A 22,320-nucleotide genomic window follows, 5' to 3' on the forward strand; every position below is an offset into this window, starting at 1 on the left:
TTCCTGGGTATGTACATCTCAGAGGATCTCTCCTGGACCAGAAACACAACATCACTGGTCAGGAAGGCACAACGTCTCTACTTTCTTTGTAAGCTGCGACGAGTAAGCGCCCCAGCCCTCATCATGTCCATCTTTTACAGAGACAGCATCAAGAGCACACTGTCCGGCAGCATCATGATGTGGTACAGTCCCTCCAGCGTATCGTGTAAAAAGCAGAAAGGATTGTTGGTGTCTCTGTTCCCGCCCTCCAGAACAGTTACAGCACCCACCTCACTCACAAAGCACTAAGCATTTTGGGTGACCACACACATCCATCCCACAACCTCTTCAGCCTGCTGCCTTCAGGTAGACTAGAGAGTCTGAGGACTAGGACCAACTTACACCACATAATGGTTATTTCAAATGCCATTTTGCATTCTGATCTGCTGTTTGCACTAAAATACAGTTTCCGAAATTAAGACTGTTGTCATTTTGTTTTGTTTTTTTTCTCTCATGTTTGTAATGTTTTTGTTCTTAGCTTTTAGGTTTTTTGGCTTTGAGAGAAATGCAATTTCATGAAGCAGAACCCACAATATAGCTGACTTTGGACTTTGAATTGGACTTCTGACAGCTGTGTGAAATTGAATAAAATGAGTATAATATGGTACCTTTACATTCAGAGAGGTGAGTTCCGTGGACTAACTGATGAGTTAAAGGTTAACATTTTTTTTCATTGAGTACCTGTTTTTGCCGATTTGAGTCTAGTAAGGATTGATGGATAAGACATTACAATTTTACTGTTGTAATGGATAGTGTTTCGTCATATTGTGAGATTATGCTATATATTGCAGAGCAACAATATTGACTGATTCTGAGATTTATGCTTCATTAATGATTTAGTTGGAGGACTAAATCAGTTGGAGGACTGTCCGACACCTCGGGAGGGGAAAGCGGGGGACCATCCGAGGTGTATATGGCAAAGATGGGACACTGTTGACCTCGACAGAGGAGGTTGTCGGTCAGTGGAAAGAACACTTTGAGGAACTTCTGGATCCAATCATTCAAACTGACCCGTCCTCTGTTGCAGAGGCAGAGCTGGAGGATGATGGGGGATTCAAATTAATTTCTCTGGGCGAAGTCAACGAGGTAGTTAAACAACTTCACGGTGGCCAAGCCCCGGGTGTTGATGAGATTAGCCCGGAAATGCTGAAGGCTCTGGGTGTTGAGGGGCTGTCATGGCTGACACACCTCTTGAACATTGCGTGGAAGTCTGGGACAGGGCTGAAAGAGTGGCAGACTGGGGTGGTGGTTCCTCTTTTCAGAAAGGGGGACCAGAGGGTGTGTGCCAACTACAGGGGCATCACACTCCTCAGCCTCCCTGGGAAAGTTTACTCCAAGGTGCTGGAAAGGAGGGTCCTGCCGATTTTTGCACCTTGGATTGAGGAGGAATAATGTGGGTTACATCCTGGTGGTGGAACAACGGATCAGCTCTTTACTCTCGCAGGGGTCCTAGAGTGGGCTTGGGAGTGTGCCCATCCAGTTAACATGTATTTTGTGGAGAAGGCGTACGATTGGCTCCCCAGGGACTTACTGTGGGGATACTGCGGGGCGAGGGGGCCTCTCCTTAGGGCCATCTAATCCCTGTATGCCCAAGGTGAAAGCTGCGTTCAGGTTCTTAGCAGTAAGTCGGACTTGTTCCGAGTGGCTGTTGGCCTTCACCAGGGCTGCCCTTTATCACCAATTCTGTTTGTGATTTTCATGGACAGGATATCGAGGCGTAGTCGTGGTAAAGAGGGCTTACAGTTTGGAGGACTGAGGATTGCATTGCTGCTTTTTGCAAATGATATGGTTCTATTTGCGTCATCGGCTTATGACCTGCAGCGCTGACTGGTCCGGTTTGCAGCCGAGTGTGAAGCGGCGGGGATGAGGATCAGCCCCACCAAATTTGAGAATATGGTCCTTAGCAGGAAGCTGGTGAATTGCCTTCTCCGAGTGGCAAATGAGGTCCTTCCACAAGTGAAGGACTCTAAGTATCTTAGGGTCTTGTTCACGAGTGCGGGAACAATGGAGCGTGAGATTGGATGGAGAATTGGGCAGCAGTAGTGGTATAGCAGTCGCTTTACCACACTGTTGCCACAAAGAGGGAGCTAAGCTAAGAAGCAAAGCTCTCCATCTACCCTCCAATCTTTGTTCCTACCCTCACCTATGGACATGAGCGATGGGTCATGACAAAAAGAACGAGATCGCAGATACAAGCGGTGGAAATAGGCTTTCTCAGGTGGATAGCTGGTGTCTCCCTTAGAGATAGGGTGTGACACACTGCTGTTCAGGAGGGACTCAGAGTCGCTGCTCCTTTGCATCGAGAGGAGTAAGCTTAGGTGGTTTAGGCATCAGGTGTGGATGCTTCTGGGGCGCCTCCCTAGGGAGGTGTTTCTGGCAGGTCCAGCTGGGAGGAGACCTCGGGGCAGAACCCAGGACCAGGTGGAGGGATTATATCTCAACACTGGCCTGGGAACGCCTCAGGATCTCCCAGTCAGAGCTGGTGGATGTGGCGGGGGAAAGGGAAGTTTGGAGCTCCCTGTTGAGGCTGATGGCCCCGCGACCCATAAGCGGTAGAAGATGGATGGATGGACAATGATTTAGTTTCTTGAGAGATGCTGTTTGATTTGCGGTTTTCACACTGATATTTCATGGTAACTGTGTTTAGGGACTAGACTATGAACCAGATGTGGGTGACACTAGTCCAAACAGCTTTGATAACCTAGTGGAAATGTTAATGCCTAAATATTTGATGTGATAAGTGTATAAATGTGTATGGGCTGCCACAGTCCAACGAATACTATGCAATGGAAAAACAAGATTTATTTTGATTTTCATCCCCAGATTTTTTTGTGTCATCTTTCTATTTGCAACGGTTGCGAAGATCTTTGGTGGACTAACGAACGCACGGACAAACACATGAACACTGACAATTACAATACATCACCACTTTGAAGCAAGATGTAACAAGCCAGTCACAGACTGCAACATCCCGCGACACCCCTGAATTCAAAATTGTACCCTGACCTACTCGTGTAGGTCAAAAATCAAGGCTAGTACTTTGACCTACTTTCAGTCGCTGCTCCTTTGCGTTGAAAGGAGTCAGCTGAGGTGGTTAAGGCATCAGGTGTGGATGCTTCCGGGCAGTGTGTGTAAGATCTATGGTCTTACACACACTGGTCTTCTCCCTTGCCTTTTTATCTTATCCGGTTCCTGAGTGTACAAAAGTTGAAATTTGACCTAGACCTAGTTTTCTCAAGATCAAGGTCATCATCTCATTTTAATCCCCTTTGCCCTATGCCCTAAATCTGCCTGCTGGGTTCCATGCTCCTAAAAGAGCTGGCACTGAACGAGCTGAGATGGGTCCTGCCTAACGTTTACAGATGTTAAGCAGGGTTGTTTTTTTTCTCAGGTGTCCGCATGTTTGTGTCGAAAGAATTGTTGAGTGTCTCTACAATCAAGAATTGTTCTTCTTGTACAAATTTAATGGTTTTCAATAGGGACAGTTGTTTTTTTTTCACAACATTAAAAAAAAGACTAAACTACTTAACTATTAATTACACACAAATTATAGAAACTGACATTGAAACTACAAAATAAAAAACAAAATGTACGGCAAATGCATTAAAAGTCAAATTTTTGAAAAAGGGTAAAAAATGCAAAATTTGTAAAAGGCCACTGTAATATATAAATAATAGACTCTTATTTATCACATGTGTGATATATGACAACCTCCTTAAACTCTAGTAGAGGTACTTATTTCCTTCTTTTTGTCTGGGTAATAAATTATACAAAAAATGTCTAAAACAAACAAAAACAACTTGTTTTTTTGAGCAAATTTGATTCTAGTGCTTGTCTTTAAAAGATACAAACACTTCAATGATCTGATTAGTCCAATGTACTTTTAATGTACTATATAATTGCGTAATTGTCATAACTACCCCTTCTCAATGAAGGGGTAGTTATGACAATTACACATTTCAGCAAACTGCCTTTAATACCCCCTGGCACCCCCATCAAAAATTGTTGAGGAGCCAGACGGGTCTTGACAATGGTCTTTGGAATATCATTAGCACTAACCATCTCAGACAGTTAAGAAGCTGAGACTAGACCAACCACCACCAGAAATAGAGAAGCGACTTGGATGAGAGGTGAATCGTCTTCAAGAAATTTTCTTTAAGTCCAGTTGATTGACTTAAATAACCTTCGATACTTCAAGGAGGGTGTAGGGACCTTATGCTGTTCATATCTCTGGGACAGCAGCTACCATTCTGTTGTCTCACCAGGTCACATCCACAGTCATATCGGACAGACACTGGGCCAGGTGGCTGTCACAGTCCATCTGGGGGAACCTGGAGGAACAGAAATGTACAGCGTGGGACAAACACACCTTATACATAGTCTAATAGTTTTTTTAACCACTCTAATAAATGGCTGCAAAAAAAGCACAGTCTGGCTATCACCTCACAGTAATACGGTTCTGGGTTTGATTCCTTTCTATGCAAAGTTTCTACAGTCTCCCACCACCAAAAACATGCAGCTTAGGTGAAGTAGTCAACATAAAATTGTCCACAGCTATGAGTGTGTGTATTTGTTTGTTGGTTTGTTTGTTTTTTGTGTGGCCCTGCGATAGGCTGGAGTCTTATCCGGGGTGCACCCCACATCTCACCTTTTAGCCAGTTGAGATAAGCTTAAGCAGACCCATGACCCACAATACAGATAAGCGACTGTAAATGAGACAATTGTGATCATGTCTACAAGAAAATGGACAGATGGATCGTGCATTGCCTCTTTGTGAAATGAAATTCAAGTTCAGTTTAGCAATATTTGTAGGATCCATTCTTTCATGTATTAACAAATATCTTTTGTCGTTTCCTCTTCCAAAATCAGCTCGAACACAAAGTGACATGAACCAATTAGATTCTTAGTAAGTTCAACAAATAGAATTGTTGAAATGTGAAGAGTGTGCTTTGGCCTTCTGTGTGAACTGCTGCTACTGACACCCATAGCACACAATCTCGATCTATCACTAGAAATGTTTGTGTATCTGGAGAACCATTACAGGCCTGAAACATCATCCACAGTTTTTTTTTTAACAAAAATTACTTCATGTTCAGAGCAGTGGGACAATAGAATTAATGGAAATAAATGGAACCGACAAGCATCCTAAAAAAAGATTGTGAAAAAGACTAAAACTGAAAATATGAATGTCTCAGAAAACAAAAATAAGGACAGATGTCACAGAGATGGACACAATACCGTTAATGCCATTTGACATAAAACAGAACATATCTTACCCTGCAGGGAACTTCAGCAGGCACATGGGGCAGCTCTGCAACCTTGATTCATCACCTCTGATACTCTTCTGCACCACCAATTCCTTGCTATCACTCACTACCTCATCTTCATTTCTACTCATCTCCTGCAATGAAACTCGCTTGTCAATTGCTGATGCTGATGATGATGATGATGTTCTCCTCTTCAAGCTGTGAGGGGTTTGTGGTTTCCCTTTAGTTAGAGCTTTAAAAGAGTTGGTCTTGCCACTTGAAGTTTCTTGGCTGTCAGAGAGGTCAGTCGCAATGTGGATTTGTACTGAAAGGTCCTGCTGAGAGGAGCTGAGCCCGAAAGGAGACCATGATGTCCTTGATGAAGGTGGCGAGAGTTCAAGGAAGGGAACAACGTCTTCATTAATGTCACACCACCGCTGGTCAACTAACTTGAGTCTTGTGACTCCCTAAAATAAAAGAGATAATATACAAAAACTTTTAGCAACCAAAAAGATGACAGACAAGCTTATTTCAGAATATAGACAGTTATATTCCCTATATATGGAACATGAAGGACATGAAGGTAGTTGGTGTGAGAGAAGAGGATGCAGAAGACAGGGTTAGATGGAGGCAACTGATTTGCTGTGGCGACCCCTGAAGGGAAAAGCCGAAAGAAAAAGAAGAGGAGTTCACCACTCTATGCAATGGAAAATAGTTCAACAGTTAAAGAATAGTGTTACTCAAAATAAAACTTGGGGATTTCATGATTATTATTTTTTTCAAAATTTGAAAAACAATATTGGATAGCCATGATCTCCAGGTCCACAGATGGCACCACATTGAAGACAAACAAGTTTCTGTTCTTGATATACCTTCATGGAAAGCTTGAAAACATCCAAGTCAAAGTCTGTGAAAACAGTTTGTTGCTGCATCCACATGGCTTATTCAGGTTTTAGCACAACACATACTGACAACTGGACAATGTTTTCTTCAGGGATGGCCTTCCGTGACACAATTAAACCCGTTTCTCAATGCATTACAATAGCAGGGCTCTGTTGTTAAAAAGTGTGCTCAACTGCCCTACTGCCACCCTGACACATTACCCATTATTTAGAGCATTATAAAATGTAAAACATGACCAAGGAGACCCTGAACTCTGGAGCAGCTGAAATTCTAAATCCGGCGAGAATGAAAACACAATCCACTTTAAAATGACAGCAGTAATTACCAATTTTTTTTAATGTATTGCAGACTGCAAATTCTAAATATGAATATGACTTAAAAAAATTACCTTTTAAAAAATATTGCCTTTGTGCCATCTCCAATTCGATAACTTGAAAATAAATATGTATTGTTTATATTTTAGACAGTGTCCCATCATTTTTAGAAACATGAGATAAGTGGCATGCCAAGGCATATCTGGGTGTAGTTTGAGTGGTCATCCACTTATAGGAAGGACAGTTGTTTTACCATTGACCCCCTTAGATCTACATGTCAAAGTATATATGGGCTGACCTTGCTGAAATTGCTCCCAGCATCTCTTCCAATTGTGTGGGAGTCGTGAATGGTTACTGTTCCTAATGAGTTGACTCCTTGCATGGTTTGAATGTCACTAGTGTACAGTGCGCCCTCGCGTAGTCTTACATCAACGATTGAAACCCTACCTCATCGTGGATTTTTAGTTGACAGTCACGTGATACTGTACGCGCATTCTATTGGCTGACGGCATCTGGAAGTGTGCTCTCTTCCATCAGTCTCGGACCTTCGTGAGACACAAAAGTTCCTTAACAGTCGATAAGAGTGTGGGAAAAGATAATACAGATAGAAGGTGGTTTAATATCATAATGGGGAGGGTTCATAAACATTTAAAGTGCCATAAATAATAAGATAAAAAGATTGTGATCTCGATCGTGGATTCCTCAATCGCATGCGGTCCCTGGAACGGATTAACCGCAAAGAACGAGGGCACACTGTACGTCAGTTGGAAACAGTGAATAATGGCTTGTGATGTAAATTGCATTCTGTGATATTAAAAAGAAAATACAGGAACAGTATAGATAAATAATACATACCATCAACAAATACACATGCTGACATTAATCTACAGGAAGTGTGTCATGCAGCTCTTTCAGCGGTAACCTACCATTTTAGACGGCTGTGGAAGATCAGGAACCAGGTAGCTGCTCTGGCTCTCAGCGTGGGACAGAGAAGACTTCAGGGTCAAAGCCCACAATCTCTCCGCAGGAGACATCAGCTCTGTGGTCCACCTCAGTCCTGCAGAAAGCTCTGGCCTGTAGATCACATATTATACTGTCACATGAATACCACTGTCCCATCAAATCTCAACAAACCCCCATTCCGTATATTAACTGACAGTCGCTCAACAGAAATTGATGCTGTTATATTCAGCAGTGTACCAAACTGATCCGTCCATAGAAATACTGTGGCAGGGAAACACAAAAGCTTAACCTGCAACAAACATGGCAACAGCAGAGGAGGTTGCATTGGTAAGCCAGGTACATACAAAGTGGAAAATGGAATATTGCTACATTATGAGAATTTCAGTTATTTAGCGTAAATTCTGACATTTACAGTATGGGCCAAAGGTTTAGACACACCTTCTCATTCAATGAAGACATCAAAACTATGAATGAACACAGATGGAGTTATGTTCATTTCACAACCGCTTCATCCGCTGTCGCAGGGAACTGGAGCTTATCCCAGCTGACTGAGACAAATATGCACACGCACTGTCATACCTAAGGTCAATGCGGATAGCGTGTTTTTGGAGGTGGGAGGAAGCCAGAGAACCAGGAGAGAACCCACGCAAACACAGGGAGAACATGCAAATTCCAAACATAGCGGGATGTGAACCCGGATTTGCCTTGTTGTGCGTCAACAGTGCTACCACTGTGGAATTATGTACTTAAAAAAATAAGGTGAAATAACTGAAAACACATTTTAGATTCTAATTTCTTCAAAGTAGCCATTCTTTGCTTTAATTACTGCTTTGCATACTCTTAGCATTCTCCCATTGAGTTTCAAGAGGTAGTCACCTGAAATGGTTTTCACTTCACAGGTGTACCTTACTAGGGGTAATTAGTGGAATTTCTTGCTTTATCAATGGGGTTGGGTCAATCAGTCATGTTGTGCAGAAGACAGGTTAATACACAGCTGACAGCCCTGTTGGACAATTGTTAAAATTTATATTATGGCAAGAACCTACGGAAGCGTAGAGCTGCCAGACCAAGAAAATAAAAACCGGGACGCATCACGTTATTTCGTGATAGTATCACGTTATTTCGTGATACGTATCACGTTATTTCGTGATATGTATCACGTTATTTCGTGATAAAATGTTATGTTGACCCCGCGACCTGCGTTTGCGGATTAAGCGGTTTAGAAGATGAATGAATGAATGAATGTTATGTTGAGATGATGGAGCTTGTATCCATGCAACCGGCCGTGTCCTTCCAGCTCATCAATGAGGAACGACGCTACCTCAAGAGGGTCCGACTCGTTTTTCCTCCGGTATAGCCCCATTTTTTTCAAATGTCGTCTTAGGGTACGCATGCTTATATAAATGTCATCCACGGAGCCCAATAACTGTAAAATCTCACCATGTCTCAAGCCAAGCATGAAATATAATTCAATGGCATCATGTAAAGGAGCCATGATTTACTGATGGCCAGCAGACAGTAAATAAAACCACTTTGAAAAAGTCATATCACGTTATTTCGTGATACGTATCACGAAATAACGTGATACATATCACGAAATAACGTGATACGTATCACGAAATAACATGATACGTCCCGGTTTTTATTTTCTTGGTCTGGCAGCTCTACGCTGCCGTAAGAACCAATCAGCTAAATTTAAAAAAAAAAAAGTGCCAATCATTACTTGAAGAAATGAAGGTCAGCCAGTCCGGAAAATTGCAAAAACTTTAAATGTGTCCCTAAGTGGAGTCACAAAAACCATCAAGAGCTACATGAAAAACAACCTCAGAAATCACAAATTGACAGCAGCTCAGATTAGAAACCAGCTGTTAAGAGGAGACTGCGTGAATCACGCCTTCATGGTCAAATAGCTGCTAGGAAACCACTGCTAAGGATGAACAACAAGCAGAAGATATTTTTTTGGGCGAAGAAATACAAGGAATGGACATTAGACCAGTGGAAATCTGAGCTTTGGTCTGATGAGTCCAGATTTGAGACCTGTGGTTCCAACTGCCATGTCTTTGTGAGACGGAAAAGGTGAATGGATGGATTCCCCATGCCAAGTTCCCACTGTGAAGTACAGAGGAGATGTGATGTTGTGGGGGTGTTTTGCTGGTGACACTGTTGGGGTTTTATTCAAAATTGAAAGCAAACTGAACCACCGTGGCTACCACAGCATCCTGCAGCGACATGCCATCCTATGTGGATTGCGTTCAGTTGGACAATCATTTCTTTTTCGAAAGGGCATTGACCCTAAACACACCTCCAGGCTGTGTGAGGGCTGTCTGACCAAGAAGGAGGGTGATGGAGTGCTGCGACAGATGACCTGGCCTTCACAGTCACCAGACATGAACCCAATCTAGATGGTTTGGGGTAAGCTGGACCGTAGAGTGAAGGCAAATTGCCAACATGTGCTTAACAACTCTGGGAACTCCTTCAAGACTGTTGGAAAACCATTTCAGGTGACAACCTCTTGAAGCTCATTGAGAGAATGCCAAGAGTTTGCAATGCACTAAACAGAGCAAAGGCTGGCTATTTCGAAGAAACTAGAATATAAAACTTGTTTTCAGTTATTTTACCTTTTTTTGTCAAGTACATAACTCTAAATGTGTTCATAGTTTTGATATAAATAGTGAAAATCTACAATTTAAATAGTCATGAAAATAAGAAAACACATTGAATGACAGACAGATTGACAGACAGCTACTTTATTGATCCCCGAGGAAATTCAGGATATCAACTGCTCACAATAAATACATAAATACACATAAGTAGCATGACAAGCAGCTGTGGAAGTGGTCTCCAGCTACAGGTACTTGGGGGTTCACCTCACCAAGGACCTCACCTGGAGCTGTAACACCTCCTACCTGCTCAGGAAGGCCCGTCAGCGGCTTTACTTAGTCAGGAAGCTGAGGCGTGATGGACTGGGGAGTCCCATCCTGAAGTGCTTCTACAGAGGTGTGGTACAGAGCATCCTCACCATCAACATCACTGTGTGGCATGGCATTTGCTCTGCAGCAGACAGGAAAGCTCTGCATAGGGTTGTGAAGGCTGCACAGAGGGGTGGCCTACCTACCACCACAGAAATCTCCACGAATATGTGTAGGAGGGCCACCCACATGATGGCAGACCCCACCCACCCAGCACACAGTCTATTCCAACCCCTCCCCTCAGGCAGGAGACTATGGAGCCTCCGGAGCAGGACCACCAGGCTGAGAAACAGCTTCTTTCCAGAGGCTGTTGGACAGTTGAACACCAGCGGTGCTCTGTAGTCACCCTCACAATGCCCTGTATGTCACCACAAACACACGGGGATTTGGTGTAATGTGGGGCTTTTTTTTAAGTGCAATAGACTGAGCACCCACACACTTCAAGCTGTTACATTGTAAATAAAATTGCTGTTCAGACACTTTATATATTTTACATATTTAACTTTTTTCACTTTGTTTTTCTTATCTTATTTATCGAACGGGCTAACTGGGACCTTCAGAGGGGTATTTCGTACCATGTGAAAATGTGTGTCAGCATGACAAATGAAAATGTGTGTCAGCATGACAAATAAAGATTCTGATTCTGAATCTGACACAGACAAAAGACGTTGCATAAATAGGCATTACATAAATACACATAACAGTAGCGATAACACAGACAAAAAGACATTACAATGACAATCGACTCAACATAAAAAAGCATAAGAAAAACCGGATGAACAGAGCTATGGACTGAGGGCTCACATGGTGAGCAAGGCAAAGAATCACAAATGACTAAAGGTGACAGAAGAAAACACCAAGGAAGTGTATCCCTGCCTTAACCCTCCCGTCTATCCATTCTTAGCTGACCTCAATAACACAGCAGCTTCACCACCCTCCTTCTGAAAGAGTGGTTGTACGCCCTGATGGCACGGGGCACAAAGGAGGTCCTCAGTCTCTCTGTGGATGAGCTTAGTGACAGCAATTTGCTGATGAAGGAGCTCCTCTGCTGGGTGGTGTTCCCCAGGGTCAATCTAAACGTTGGACATGGTCCTCTTCTCTATAGCAGTCTCATCAGAGTCCAAGTCCTGGCCGATCACAGAACAGAACCAACCTTCCGGATGAGGTTGTCTAGGTGTTCGGTGCCCCTTTTCCTGGCACCACCGCCCCAACACACAATGGCGTAGAACAGCACACGAGAAGGTGTGCCCAAACTTTTGGACGAACTGTAAGTCACTGCTTTTTCATTTTTTAAAAATATTTTGAACCCTAGGGCTTAAATACTGATGTTCCTATTTGATAGATTACGACGGGCTAACGGCCTCCAGGTTGCACTCTAGCATGAAGTACAAGAGCGAGACAGACAGAAGAAATAATGCACCGAGGAAGACAGTACAGTTATCTCTCACGTATTCATGCTTCAAGTTGACCGGCTTCACTCCATCAAGGATTTTTAGTAGGTAGTCACGTGATACCGTACGCGCATGCTATTGGCTGACAGCATCCGGAAGTGAGCTGTGTTCTGAGACTCACAAAATGTAGCACACTTCCATGTATTAAAGAAACACTTGAAAGCCCTTTAAACAATCTAGAAGAGTGTAGCAAAAGGTAATACAGACAGAAGGTGGTTTAATATCTGTATGAAGATGGAGAAGGAGATGGGGAGGCTTCATAAAAGTTTAAATTAACGAGAGATTACTGTACTGTAGATTGTGTTTTGAACATTTTGCACATCATGCACACCCCAAATGATGAAAAGCAGTAATTACAAATTTTAAAACTGTTTCTGTGTATGATTCTGCGCAAATATCTCATGCTACAACACCTGGACACCTACAGCTTACAGTGCAGCCTTTATGTACAAAATTGTCTTTCTTTTAAAAATTAGCAAGAGTTATATTCAGGTGCACTCAATAGTCTGGAAACTACTTAGTACTTAAATGATCAAATGTCATGTCACTATTTTCTTTGTTTTCACAAATATTTGCCTTGTGTTGATGAATTGTAGCCACACTGGCCCAACAATATCCAGTGCTAATCCTATGGTAGATTGAAGTGGATCACATGAATAATTTTCGTGTTTATCAGGGATGATCGCAGTTGCAAACAGCGACATTCATTACTACCCAACATTGGTACAAATAAGGAAAAAGCATGTCAATATGCTAAAATAATAATTTTGCATGTTTATTTAATTCCTACTAATTGATGATTATTTGAATATTCTAAAATCAATCTCCATCCCTAGGTTCTAAATGGAAAAACACCACAAATGCATTTTGTAAATGTGAAAAAATAAGACATAATCTCTCATTTCCCGGTAGGGGAGAAGATGAGAAGATGTGATCTCATCTAATTTTTTTATTATTTCTATGCATTTTTAATCCATTATTCTGAAATTATTGATGAAGTAGCTCTCTGAGTGGTTGCATGGTATCCACTGGTATAAATATCTCAGCAGTAGAGAGAAAAGATTGAAAACTATAGTGGCTATAATTGTAGACTAAAATTGACTTGCGTTTAAATGGAATGTTTTCCAATGCATCAAATTACATAATGCAAGTTCACGATGGCACCAGGCCATTTTGCACCATGCTTTCTGCCAAATTGAGCGTAATTGCTTTAATGTATGGCTTCTTCATATCTGACTCCTGTGGTTCTGCTTTACTTTATTACTTCCAGTGAGTTCCTATGTGACTTTTTCAGAATAATCACACGTTCTGCCTCAAACATTCAAGAGCTTGGAAATAGTCTTAGAGCTGTGTCTTTGCATGTACAACTGTACAATCTAACACAACAAGCACTGTAATAGTACAGATATATTGTCAGATATTTAGTCCTGTTAATATATGACATACATTAAAACCAGGGCTTTGAACCGATTCATGGAACGAAAACCGGAAACTTTTGGTATTTTGGCAGGAATGAAAACGAAAACGTTATATTTTTTAATGTTCCGGAACAGAATCGGACCAGAAAATAATTGCAAACCGGTTAATAATGTTTTTTTTTTCGTTCTTGAAAAAAACTTTTTGACCTCACTCCCTGTCATTCACTGGACGCAGGATGAGAGCAGAGAGAAGTAGCGACTATCAGCAGCAGTTAAGAAAAGGGAGGTCTCCCAGTCACAATTTAATCATAACAGGTAAACACTGCAGTATGTCAATCTTAAAAATGTATGATTTAGACATTAACTCACTGGCTGCAGTCATTTTCAGAGCAGTGTGTACCCGTACTGCCAGCGCTTTGTAGTAATATTGAGCTATGGGAGAAGCACAATGAAGATCTGTTGTTCAGATATAAATGACATGGTGGAAGTTATTCTTGTCTTATTTCATGTAGTGTCCAAGTAGGAGGCATAAGCCTTAACTACAGTGATACAACTGTCATAAAGCTGAGGTGTAGTGCTGTAGTAGTTTACTGTAGGGTAGGGACATATCTGTAATTATAGTATATAAACTAATTGCTTTAGGTGCCAATTTAAAGTCCTTCAGTTACCGTATTTTGCGCACCCTTCGGCTCATTGTATAAAGAGGCGCAGTCTACATTAAGGAGTTTATTTTTGTACTTTTACACACAGCACACATTATTGTTCGGTGCATGCTAGTTAACGGAAGTAAAAAGGTGAGTGGTTGAACTGTGTTGTACTACGTATTTAAATTTCAAAAAATACACCGACATTATTTTTAAATGTTTTTATTTCTTTAGGTTTTGATAAATCTGTACTAAATCCTTCAAAGTTCTCATCTTTGGTCTGCATTGAATATCTCAGTAATTTCACTATCGCTGACCGTCTGGTTTACGGGTGGCTGTACCGGCTTTTGGGAAACATCGGACAAAAGTCGACTCAGACACGTTAGTCCAGGATCCACCATCCACGCACATATTGTGGGGGTGTACCTCGCTCGGTACTGCCTCCAGTCCTGGTAAACGTGTGTTCACGTCTCTCATCCATCGCTCCACGACGCACGCAGCTTAACTTCAAAGGCTCTGTTTACACCGATGTCCAGTGGTTGGAGTTCTTTCGTTAATCCTCCAGGATGATGGCAAGCTCCGAATTCAGCTGCTTGACGTGGTTTCTGACAGAAGCGGTGGTGTGGGCGTGCATGGAGTCATAGATAAAGAGAGATGGCGAAACGTGAAAAAAGCCCCCCGGTCTCTTTACATGAACCGGAACAACCGGAACTGATAGCCTGGAGTTTACTTGTTGCGTCATAAGCGTGTCTCTTCGCTGACGTCATTGTCGGGGGTCTTTAGCCAAACAAATGTGGTTAACAGCATACCTGCGGTACAGTACCGGCATATACTGATACCGGTACCTACCGGAGGTGTGCCTTGACATAGCCTCGCGTCATGTTCTCTAATTGGTCCATCACTGCCGGCGTACGTAGAGACGTAATACGTCCTATGTCGGTGGACAATGGCCGATCTGGTGGATCCTGACTGAAGTCACACAAAAACATTTTTACAGATTTTGGAACTCAGTGTACACATAAGACGCTTAATGTTAAAAGGCACAGCGTTGATTTTTGAGAAATTTTAAGGCTTTTAAGCGCGTCTTGTGGTGCGCAAAATACGGCACCTACATATTTATATTTACAAGGAACGTTATTAACCGGTTCAGGAACTTTATTTTTTGTTCTAACTGGTTCAGGAACGTCAGTTTATGGGTGGGACGCAAAACCAGAAACGTTATAATTCTGTTTCTGTTCGGAACAAACCGATTGGCAAAAAATTCTGGTTCAAAGCCCTGATTAAAACAAATGTATGAATCCTTCACTCATGGTGTACATGAATACATGTTGCTGAGAATTTGTGGTCAGATGTGGAGATTGCCATCCACCACTGGACACCATTCAACTTGAAGGAACTGGAGCAGTTTTGCCTTGAAGCATGGAAAAAAATCCTAATTTCAGTAAATTTCCATTCCTCTTTCACCTCCTAGTGTTTGCTTTTGATCAATTCAAACTTAGCAATAAGACGCCATGGCCACTACTTGCTTTTGCGGCTTTGGTGGTGTACGCTGTGGAACGTGGCGCTGTCAAACAACTCACATGGAGTTTTGAGGAGTATAAAATAAAACTGTCAGTGCTTCTCTGGGTTGTCAGTGGAGCCTTCTTTAACCCTAGTGCATACTACCGGTCTGAATGTCAAGAACCATCTCTTTCAATATTTTGCATTACAAATCTGGAATTGTACTATTAATTTGGTCATCGTCCCTCTGCAGATCATTAAGCTGTTCTTTTGCTGAACTCTTTTCTTTGATATGCTTTGTAACTTTTTGGTGACTGAGTGCATGACATTCCTTTCTCCTATGGAAATGGCAGAATATTTCATTCATATCAGTCAAAGAGCAGCAGGTTTATCTTTCTTCTACTCAGGAGAGTGGGTGTCTGAATCTGACATTCTGATGAAAATGTGACAGGAATTGTCAATAAAGCCTTCAAGTTTTCTCAGGCAAATGATGCCTAGCTCATTATGGCAGGCCAACATTTTGATTGACTCTGTGAAAAACAGAGGTTAAGCTGACACTGAAATGGTCCAGGTGGTAACCTTTTCCTGCTGCCTACTAGCAGTTGAAAGATCTAGGAAGATCGGTCAGTTCCGTCACCCAATCCACCCCACATTTCCTCCTTTGAATGCGGCCAAATTACTTTTTTTTTTCAACTGGCAAAAATCAAGTGGGTGGACTATCAAAACATTTAGTATGCACTATTGTTTCCATTGTTTTTGTCAAATTTTAATATAGACTACACAAACCAGACACAATAAAAGCGCCTGGAGTTTCCCGCGCCTCACGCACTAAACAAGCTGTGATAGGCTCCAGCTCCCCGCCACCTGCGCAAGCGGATGAAGCGGGTTGGGAAAATGAATGAATAAATAGAGCCGCCTACCCTGAATAAGTAAACTGACAGAAAAAAGAAAGACGAACGGACAGACACTTCATTTATTCCGTAGAAAATTGCGTTACAGTTTTGCTGCTTCTCTTCACTGATTTTTGTTCACAAAATGTTAACATTCACTCTTTTTTCCAGCTTCTCTTTTCTGACAAAGTCACATGAGCTGGAATAGACATGGACGCAAACACTGAACCTCGGTTTTACCTGTGGGCACGTTGGCATTAGCGATGATACTTGCATCAGATTTAACACCAATACAGAGAGAAGACTTTGCTTCTGATGAATGGTTCCTAACAGTCTGAGTATGACATAGAGCCGATTCTCTTCGTGATTTCAAAAGTACAGGGTATGACTGGTTGAGCCAGAGGATTCCGTCGGATACGGGATCCTTCATGATCTATGGATCTTTTCTCACCTGTGAGGCTGTGCTGTAACGTCACCGGAGATCTCGATCAATCCCTGGGAACGTTTCACCAGCTGCTGATCTTCCACACACAGTTTCTTTCGCTTAAGTTTGGATTTTGAATGATATTCAGACATTTCTTCAGGACACTCTCCACTAAAACTTCAAATAGCGCGAGAAACTGAGACTTCCTTATTATTAAGTCTACGTCACTTCATTAGCCAATCAGAAGAGGTTCGCGTCACGTTTTCTGACTTCCTTTTCCGGAATAAATCGAATCACTTGCAGGGTTTACTTAGAAAAATAGAAATTACAGTAACTATGGAAAGGTGATATTTGGTCACGAAAATGCAAATTAAGTGACAAAGTGCAGTCCGGTTTTTTTTTTTTTTTGTGGTGGAAGGGATATGAAGTTATATCGGCCAACTACTTTTGAATTACTTGAAAATTAAACATTGATAGTAAATCTTATATTGAAAGTAAATTTGAGTTACTTTTGAGTTTCAAGTCGACAAATAAAATTGTGCTTCATACAATGATGTGTGAAAGATTTTGATAGGGTTGTACTTTTCTTTCTTAGTACAACACATTCAGCACAAATGCTCAAAATGGCTGTTACCCCGTTTCATAGAATTAATCAAAACTCCACTTTCGTCACTAAACATGGTAATTAAAGGGGTCTTATTATGAAAAACACATTTTTTTCAGGTCTCTACATATATATAGTGGTCCTCCCTAACCCTACCAACTCTTAGAATTTGGAAAACAAACACTTCCTGCATCAATAAATAAGTGGAATTTTGTGCCAGACAGCACAAAAGACAGACAGCATGATCCATTTTGATGAACGGCTTCACTAGATTGTGGATTTTTAAAAGTTAGTTACGTTATACAGTACACGCATGCTTTTGGTTGTTGTTTTGTTGAGTGTGTCACCTTGAGATGGCCCAAGTGTGTTCTGCGTGTGTTTGCATGACTGAGAAGGGGGCGTGAGAGTGAGAATGAGAGGTGGAGATCGTTGTCAGTTCTTGTTTGTTCCTTGTTAAGCTGGACGCCACATAAAGTTCATTCAAGGAATACCGTGTGTCAACCTTGCCCACCATAGGAAACAACAAAGGTGATACATAAGAGTGTGGGAAAAGGTAATACAGATATAAGGTGGTTTAATATCAGTATGGGGAGGGTTCAAAAACATTTAACTTACCTTAGATAATAAAATAAATACTTGGGCGCCATATGATGGAATTTTGTCTTTCACGGGTGGTTCTGGAACGCATTAACTGCGAGTAACGAGGGGATTACTGTAATATATCTGTTGCTTAGCCTTCTGTTCCCAGCCAGGTTATTAGAGTGCAAATCTACTCTCTAGCATTCCTTTTCGAGTTCTCTGTGTATTGATTTTGCCTGATGGCTAGACCCTGTCTGCTGCCTACCTTTATCATATTTGTCAGCCTGTTCTAAGTGTTTGTCTGGGTTGTGAACTCTGCTTTTGAAATAAATAACGTATTAGGACGTCAGTCCCCAGACCCCATGACTCAGCAAAGTCATCAATCACCCTCCCCCACAGCTCGAATATATTTTCTAAAATCAGAGCTGAAAAAACTCATCATTGCCAGGCTGAATCACTTCAGAAAAGACCAACTAACAGCAGCTGATATGTAATAATTAAGTTAGAGAAAAAAAACAATGGAGTTGTTGAGAAACTCATCGCATTCTGATTTAGTCACTTTGGATATTCAGTTAATGCAGTGTATTTTGAGGGAGGGGTGAATACAAGTGTCAACGACAAAATTTCCAATCCGACCACTGGTAGGACTTGGAAGGACCAAATAGGCCAATTGGTCAGTGACACGCACTCACTTCATCATAATCAGATTTACAAACATATGAACATACAGTGAATGGGTTATGTTTAAAGTCTCACAGCAGAATTATTTACACATACAAACTGTAGCACACAAATAAGCACATTTTATTAAAAAAAAGTTACGTTGTTACTACATGTTTGTTTGTGTGTTATGTTTACTTATAAAAGAAGTCCATGTGCAGCTCCTGAATAAAAACATTGGTAACTTGTTTGTAGAAATTTTCCTTATCTTCCTTCAGTTTTAAAAGTCTATCTGTCTCAATTGAGATCACTGCCAGTGAAGAAAGTCGTCCTTGATCAGTCGTGTTCCGAGGGTATGTTTTCAGTTTTTTCAGTGCTGAGAATGACCTCTCCACCGAAGCTGTGGTAGCCGGAACAGCCAGCACTAGTTGGAGCAACTTGCTGCCTATAGGTTGTAGCTTGCTGTCACTAATTCTGCAACCGAGGAGTCCCAAGAAGAATCCCTGGGATCACCAACGCCCCTTGGCATGAGGCAGGAGAACTGTGTGCCTCACTTAGTGCATCTTCCCAGCCATTTTAGGACCACTCAACTCAAGAAAGACGTTACACACATACAGTTATTGACAAAAAAACACTGTACACTATGTACATTAGCTAAACTATGAAAATTTACTTCATATAGCAAACATGTTTTAACATTTTAATAGCGACATATAGAGAGATAGCATTACGGTTTCACTGCTTAGCATTCCAGCACAGCTAATCAAGTCCTTGCGCAATCTATGGTGAGGCTCGGCTGGCTGTTGCTTAACCACAGCTATCCCCTCAGTATTGCAGTGGTATCTGTGAAAATTCAGCGATTTTGAGTAAAAATAATCTAAAATTGGTGATGTTAAATAAAAAATAACTTTATAATACACATCACTGCATACATACAACCATTTAATTTATTTCTTCCATTTTCCTTTTTTTCTTTCATGATGGCAGGTGAGGCCATGCCTCATCAAACACCAACACAACAACAAACACCTTCAGAATTGTTAAAAGAAAACTAAAAACACACATCTGATGCTGTATCAGTTCATTATCTAAAATTAGCAGCATATGGAACATATGAGCATTCTGTGAAGAATCTTGTGGGATTAGTAAACACTGTATGCTACAATAGCATCCAATGTGCCGGTGGCCCTTCAAACATCACCGTATCACACGCAGCACAAATTAATTGCTTGCTTAATTACAAACAAGAAATGCATTATTATTTGTGTGTATTGTTTGTAAAATAAAGATAAGAATACTATGTAAATACATTTTCATTAGACTTTATTATAATGTCATTTTTTAAGTGCTGGTTAACCACATTAGAAAATATGTCATCTTGATATTTAATTGTTTATCAAACCTGCTTTGACAATGTATAAGCAATGGCTTCACAAAACATGCCAAAGAACAGGTTTTCCAAATAACCGATCAAGCTACCAAGGATAGATCATGTCTCTGACAAAGGCAAAAAGGAGAAAAAAACCCATCATTAATGTTTTAGTACTCTGCAGTCTTTTGGTTACCCAAATTTCAGAAATTAAATATTGCTACATGGGTGGGTTGATTTTTTTCTCAAAGGTCCGCGTTGACAATTGGCATGTGTTCCTCTTGTCAATATTACCAACTATCCCCACCTCTTTATTTAAATAAGCTCACTTGAAAAGTCTCACGCTGTCACAGTGTCACCAACTCCACCCACTACCTGTCAATCAAGCGCCCAACCAATCACATCGCATCGGCCAGAAGAAATCACTTAAGCAATATGACGTAAGGCATCTGCTATGTTAGGGGAAGTAATAACTCTACATGGACTTCCCAGTTAACATAATTTTAGAGTGTCATAACTGTTCCAACAATTGTCATGTTTTTGAGCAGAAAGTCCAAACAGCAGGAACGACACAGAAAATGGTGACAATTTCTGAGTGAATCTAGCTGGTTAGCACGAACAGTCTGTCCAGCCATGGTTTCCGTTTGGAATGGGACAATCAATGTAGTATCGAAAATGCTCCTCAGGCATCTGACAAAATTGGTCTTAACTACATACAGTTCTGTTCATGTTGTCAGCTAACAGAACTATCACTTCTCTAAAGTTTCTTTCCCACTTGCTTTTTTGACAGGTGCCTTTTCCTTTAACGTCAGCTCCTTTCCCAATCTCATGATTAGTTAGCTTTCTTTCTCCAGTTAGCCTGCTAACATTCATCTACGTCTTCACAATGCCCACCCAGCACAATCCATGATTTGCCAACACAAAGTCGTTACATCACCACGTTTATTTTTGACTAAGTTGGGTGCGCTTGCTTTATTATAGCAATACATTTGCTTTCATGTTTTGTATGAAGTCTGACATTATTGTTTTATCGTGAAATTTCCACGGGTTCCAGCTAGTTCCTCATAGAACACAATACAATTTATAAATATACCAACTGTGTATATATAGGTCCAATAAAATGGTTTATATGGAACCAGTACTATCTATTAGTACTAGAAATTTCATGTTACTGTTCATTTTGTTTGCTTGGCAGGGCTGTTTTTGTGTAGGCTCTTTTTCTCCTGGTAGGTCAGGCTGTGGCAGGGGGTGTGGCTGGCACCTGGCAGCTGATGAGGCATACCAGGTTTCACTCTGCTCATCAGCTTCTTCTTTAAAAGACCTGGTCTTCACCCAAGATGCCTGCCATATAATTCCGTCATGTTTGTTAGTGCTGTGTAACTTTTTTCTTAGTGTTGTGATTCAGGTGACTATTTTCTTGAGCTACTTTTTGATTATCTGTGTTTTTTTGCTTGTACCCAGGTTTCACCTGTGTGTGAGGTCTTTTCATGTGAGTCATCCACGTGCTCGGGATTCCATTTCTCCTCTGTTGCCCTTGTAGAGGACACATCAGCTCCCTGAGCCCTTTTGTTTTCTATGCCTTTTGTAAATATTTTTTAACTTTTTCCACTTACCGGTATGTCAGTCTCTGCTCCCTGGGGATTAGATTAGATCAAACCTGAAAAATTATAGAGCCCATTAAAATCTATGAACATAACCGGCTATCACTGTTTTGTATTGAACACAATATAATTTATGAATATACCTGTGTGTGTTCTATACAGAACCAAATATATAATCCAAACTATTATTGTACTTAGTCAGACTTATCCTTCATTTGTCCTTATAAATATAACCAATTATTCCTGGTTTATGCAGAACCCAATACAATTTATTGACTTTACCAACTATTCCTTTACTATAATGAACCCAATGCAGTCTATGAATGTGACCAAATATTGTTGTTGTATAGAAACCATTATAAATATTTAACTAGCTGTCCCTGCTCTCCCTAATACAGAGCATGTAACAGTCTATGAATTTAATCAAATATCACAGTTCTATCTCCCCACCTTTATATTTGAAAAAGCTCACTTGAAAACCTCACGCTTCCGGCGTCTACCCGGAAGTTCGGCTGCCAGCAGACTTAGCTTGGGTCTTCACATTTGTCCATGTCTCTCACTTACGGAGCCGTTTGGGCTTTGTCAAACATAGCAGTTTATGTTCTTTGATTGTGACGGACCTCACGTTATTGTGTGGGGAATCCCGCTGCTTTATTCACCAGAACCAAACTCACATAGCTTGCGTCTACCTGGAAAGCCATTATGACTTCGTCGGACACAGCGGTTTGTTTTCTTGTGAAGAAAGA

General features: G+C 41.2%; 1 protein-coding gene across 1 annotated transcript; it reads right to left on the reverse strand.

The window, feature by feature from the left end:
• Window positions 1-3,523: 3,523 nt before the first annotated feature.
• On the reverse strand, window positions 3,524-16,954 carry si:ch73-70k4.1 (uncharacterized). Its single transcript, XM_068343799.1, has 4 exons — window positions 16,789-16,954; window positions 7,429-7,576; window positions 5,316-5,752; window positions 3,524-4,370 (listed from the first exon to the last, which is right to left on the reverse strand). The coding sequence occupies exons 1-4, from the start codon at window positions 16,911-16,913 to the stop codon at window positions 4,298-4,300; spliced, it is 783 nt and encodes a 260-aa protein (XP_068199900.1). The 5' UTR covers window positions 16,914-16,954; the 3' UTR covers window positions 3,524-4,297.
• Between the last annotated feature and the right edge of the window lie 5,366 nt (window positions 16,955-22,320).

Source organism: Antennarius striatus, chromosome 2 (assembly GCF_040054535.1).
Source record: "Antennarius striatus isolate MH-2024 chromosome 2, ASM4005453v1, whole genome shotgun sequence".
NCBI classification, from domain to species: domain Eukaryota; kingdom Metazoa; phylum Chordata; class Actinopteri; order Lophiiformes; family Antennariidae; genus Antennarius; species Antennarius striatus.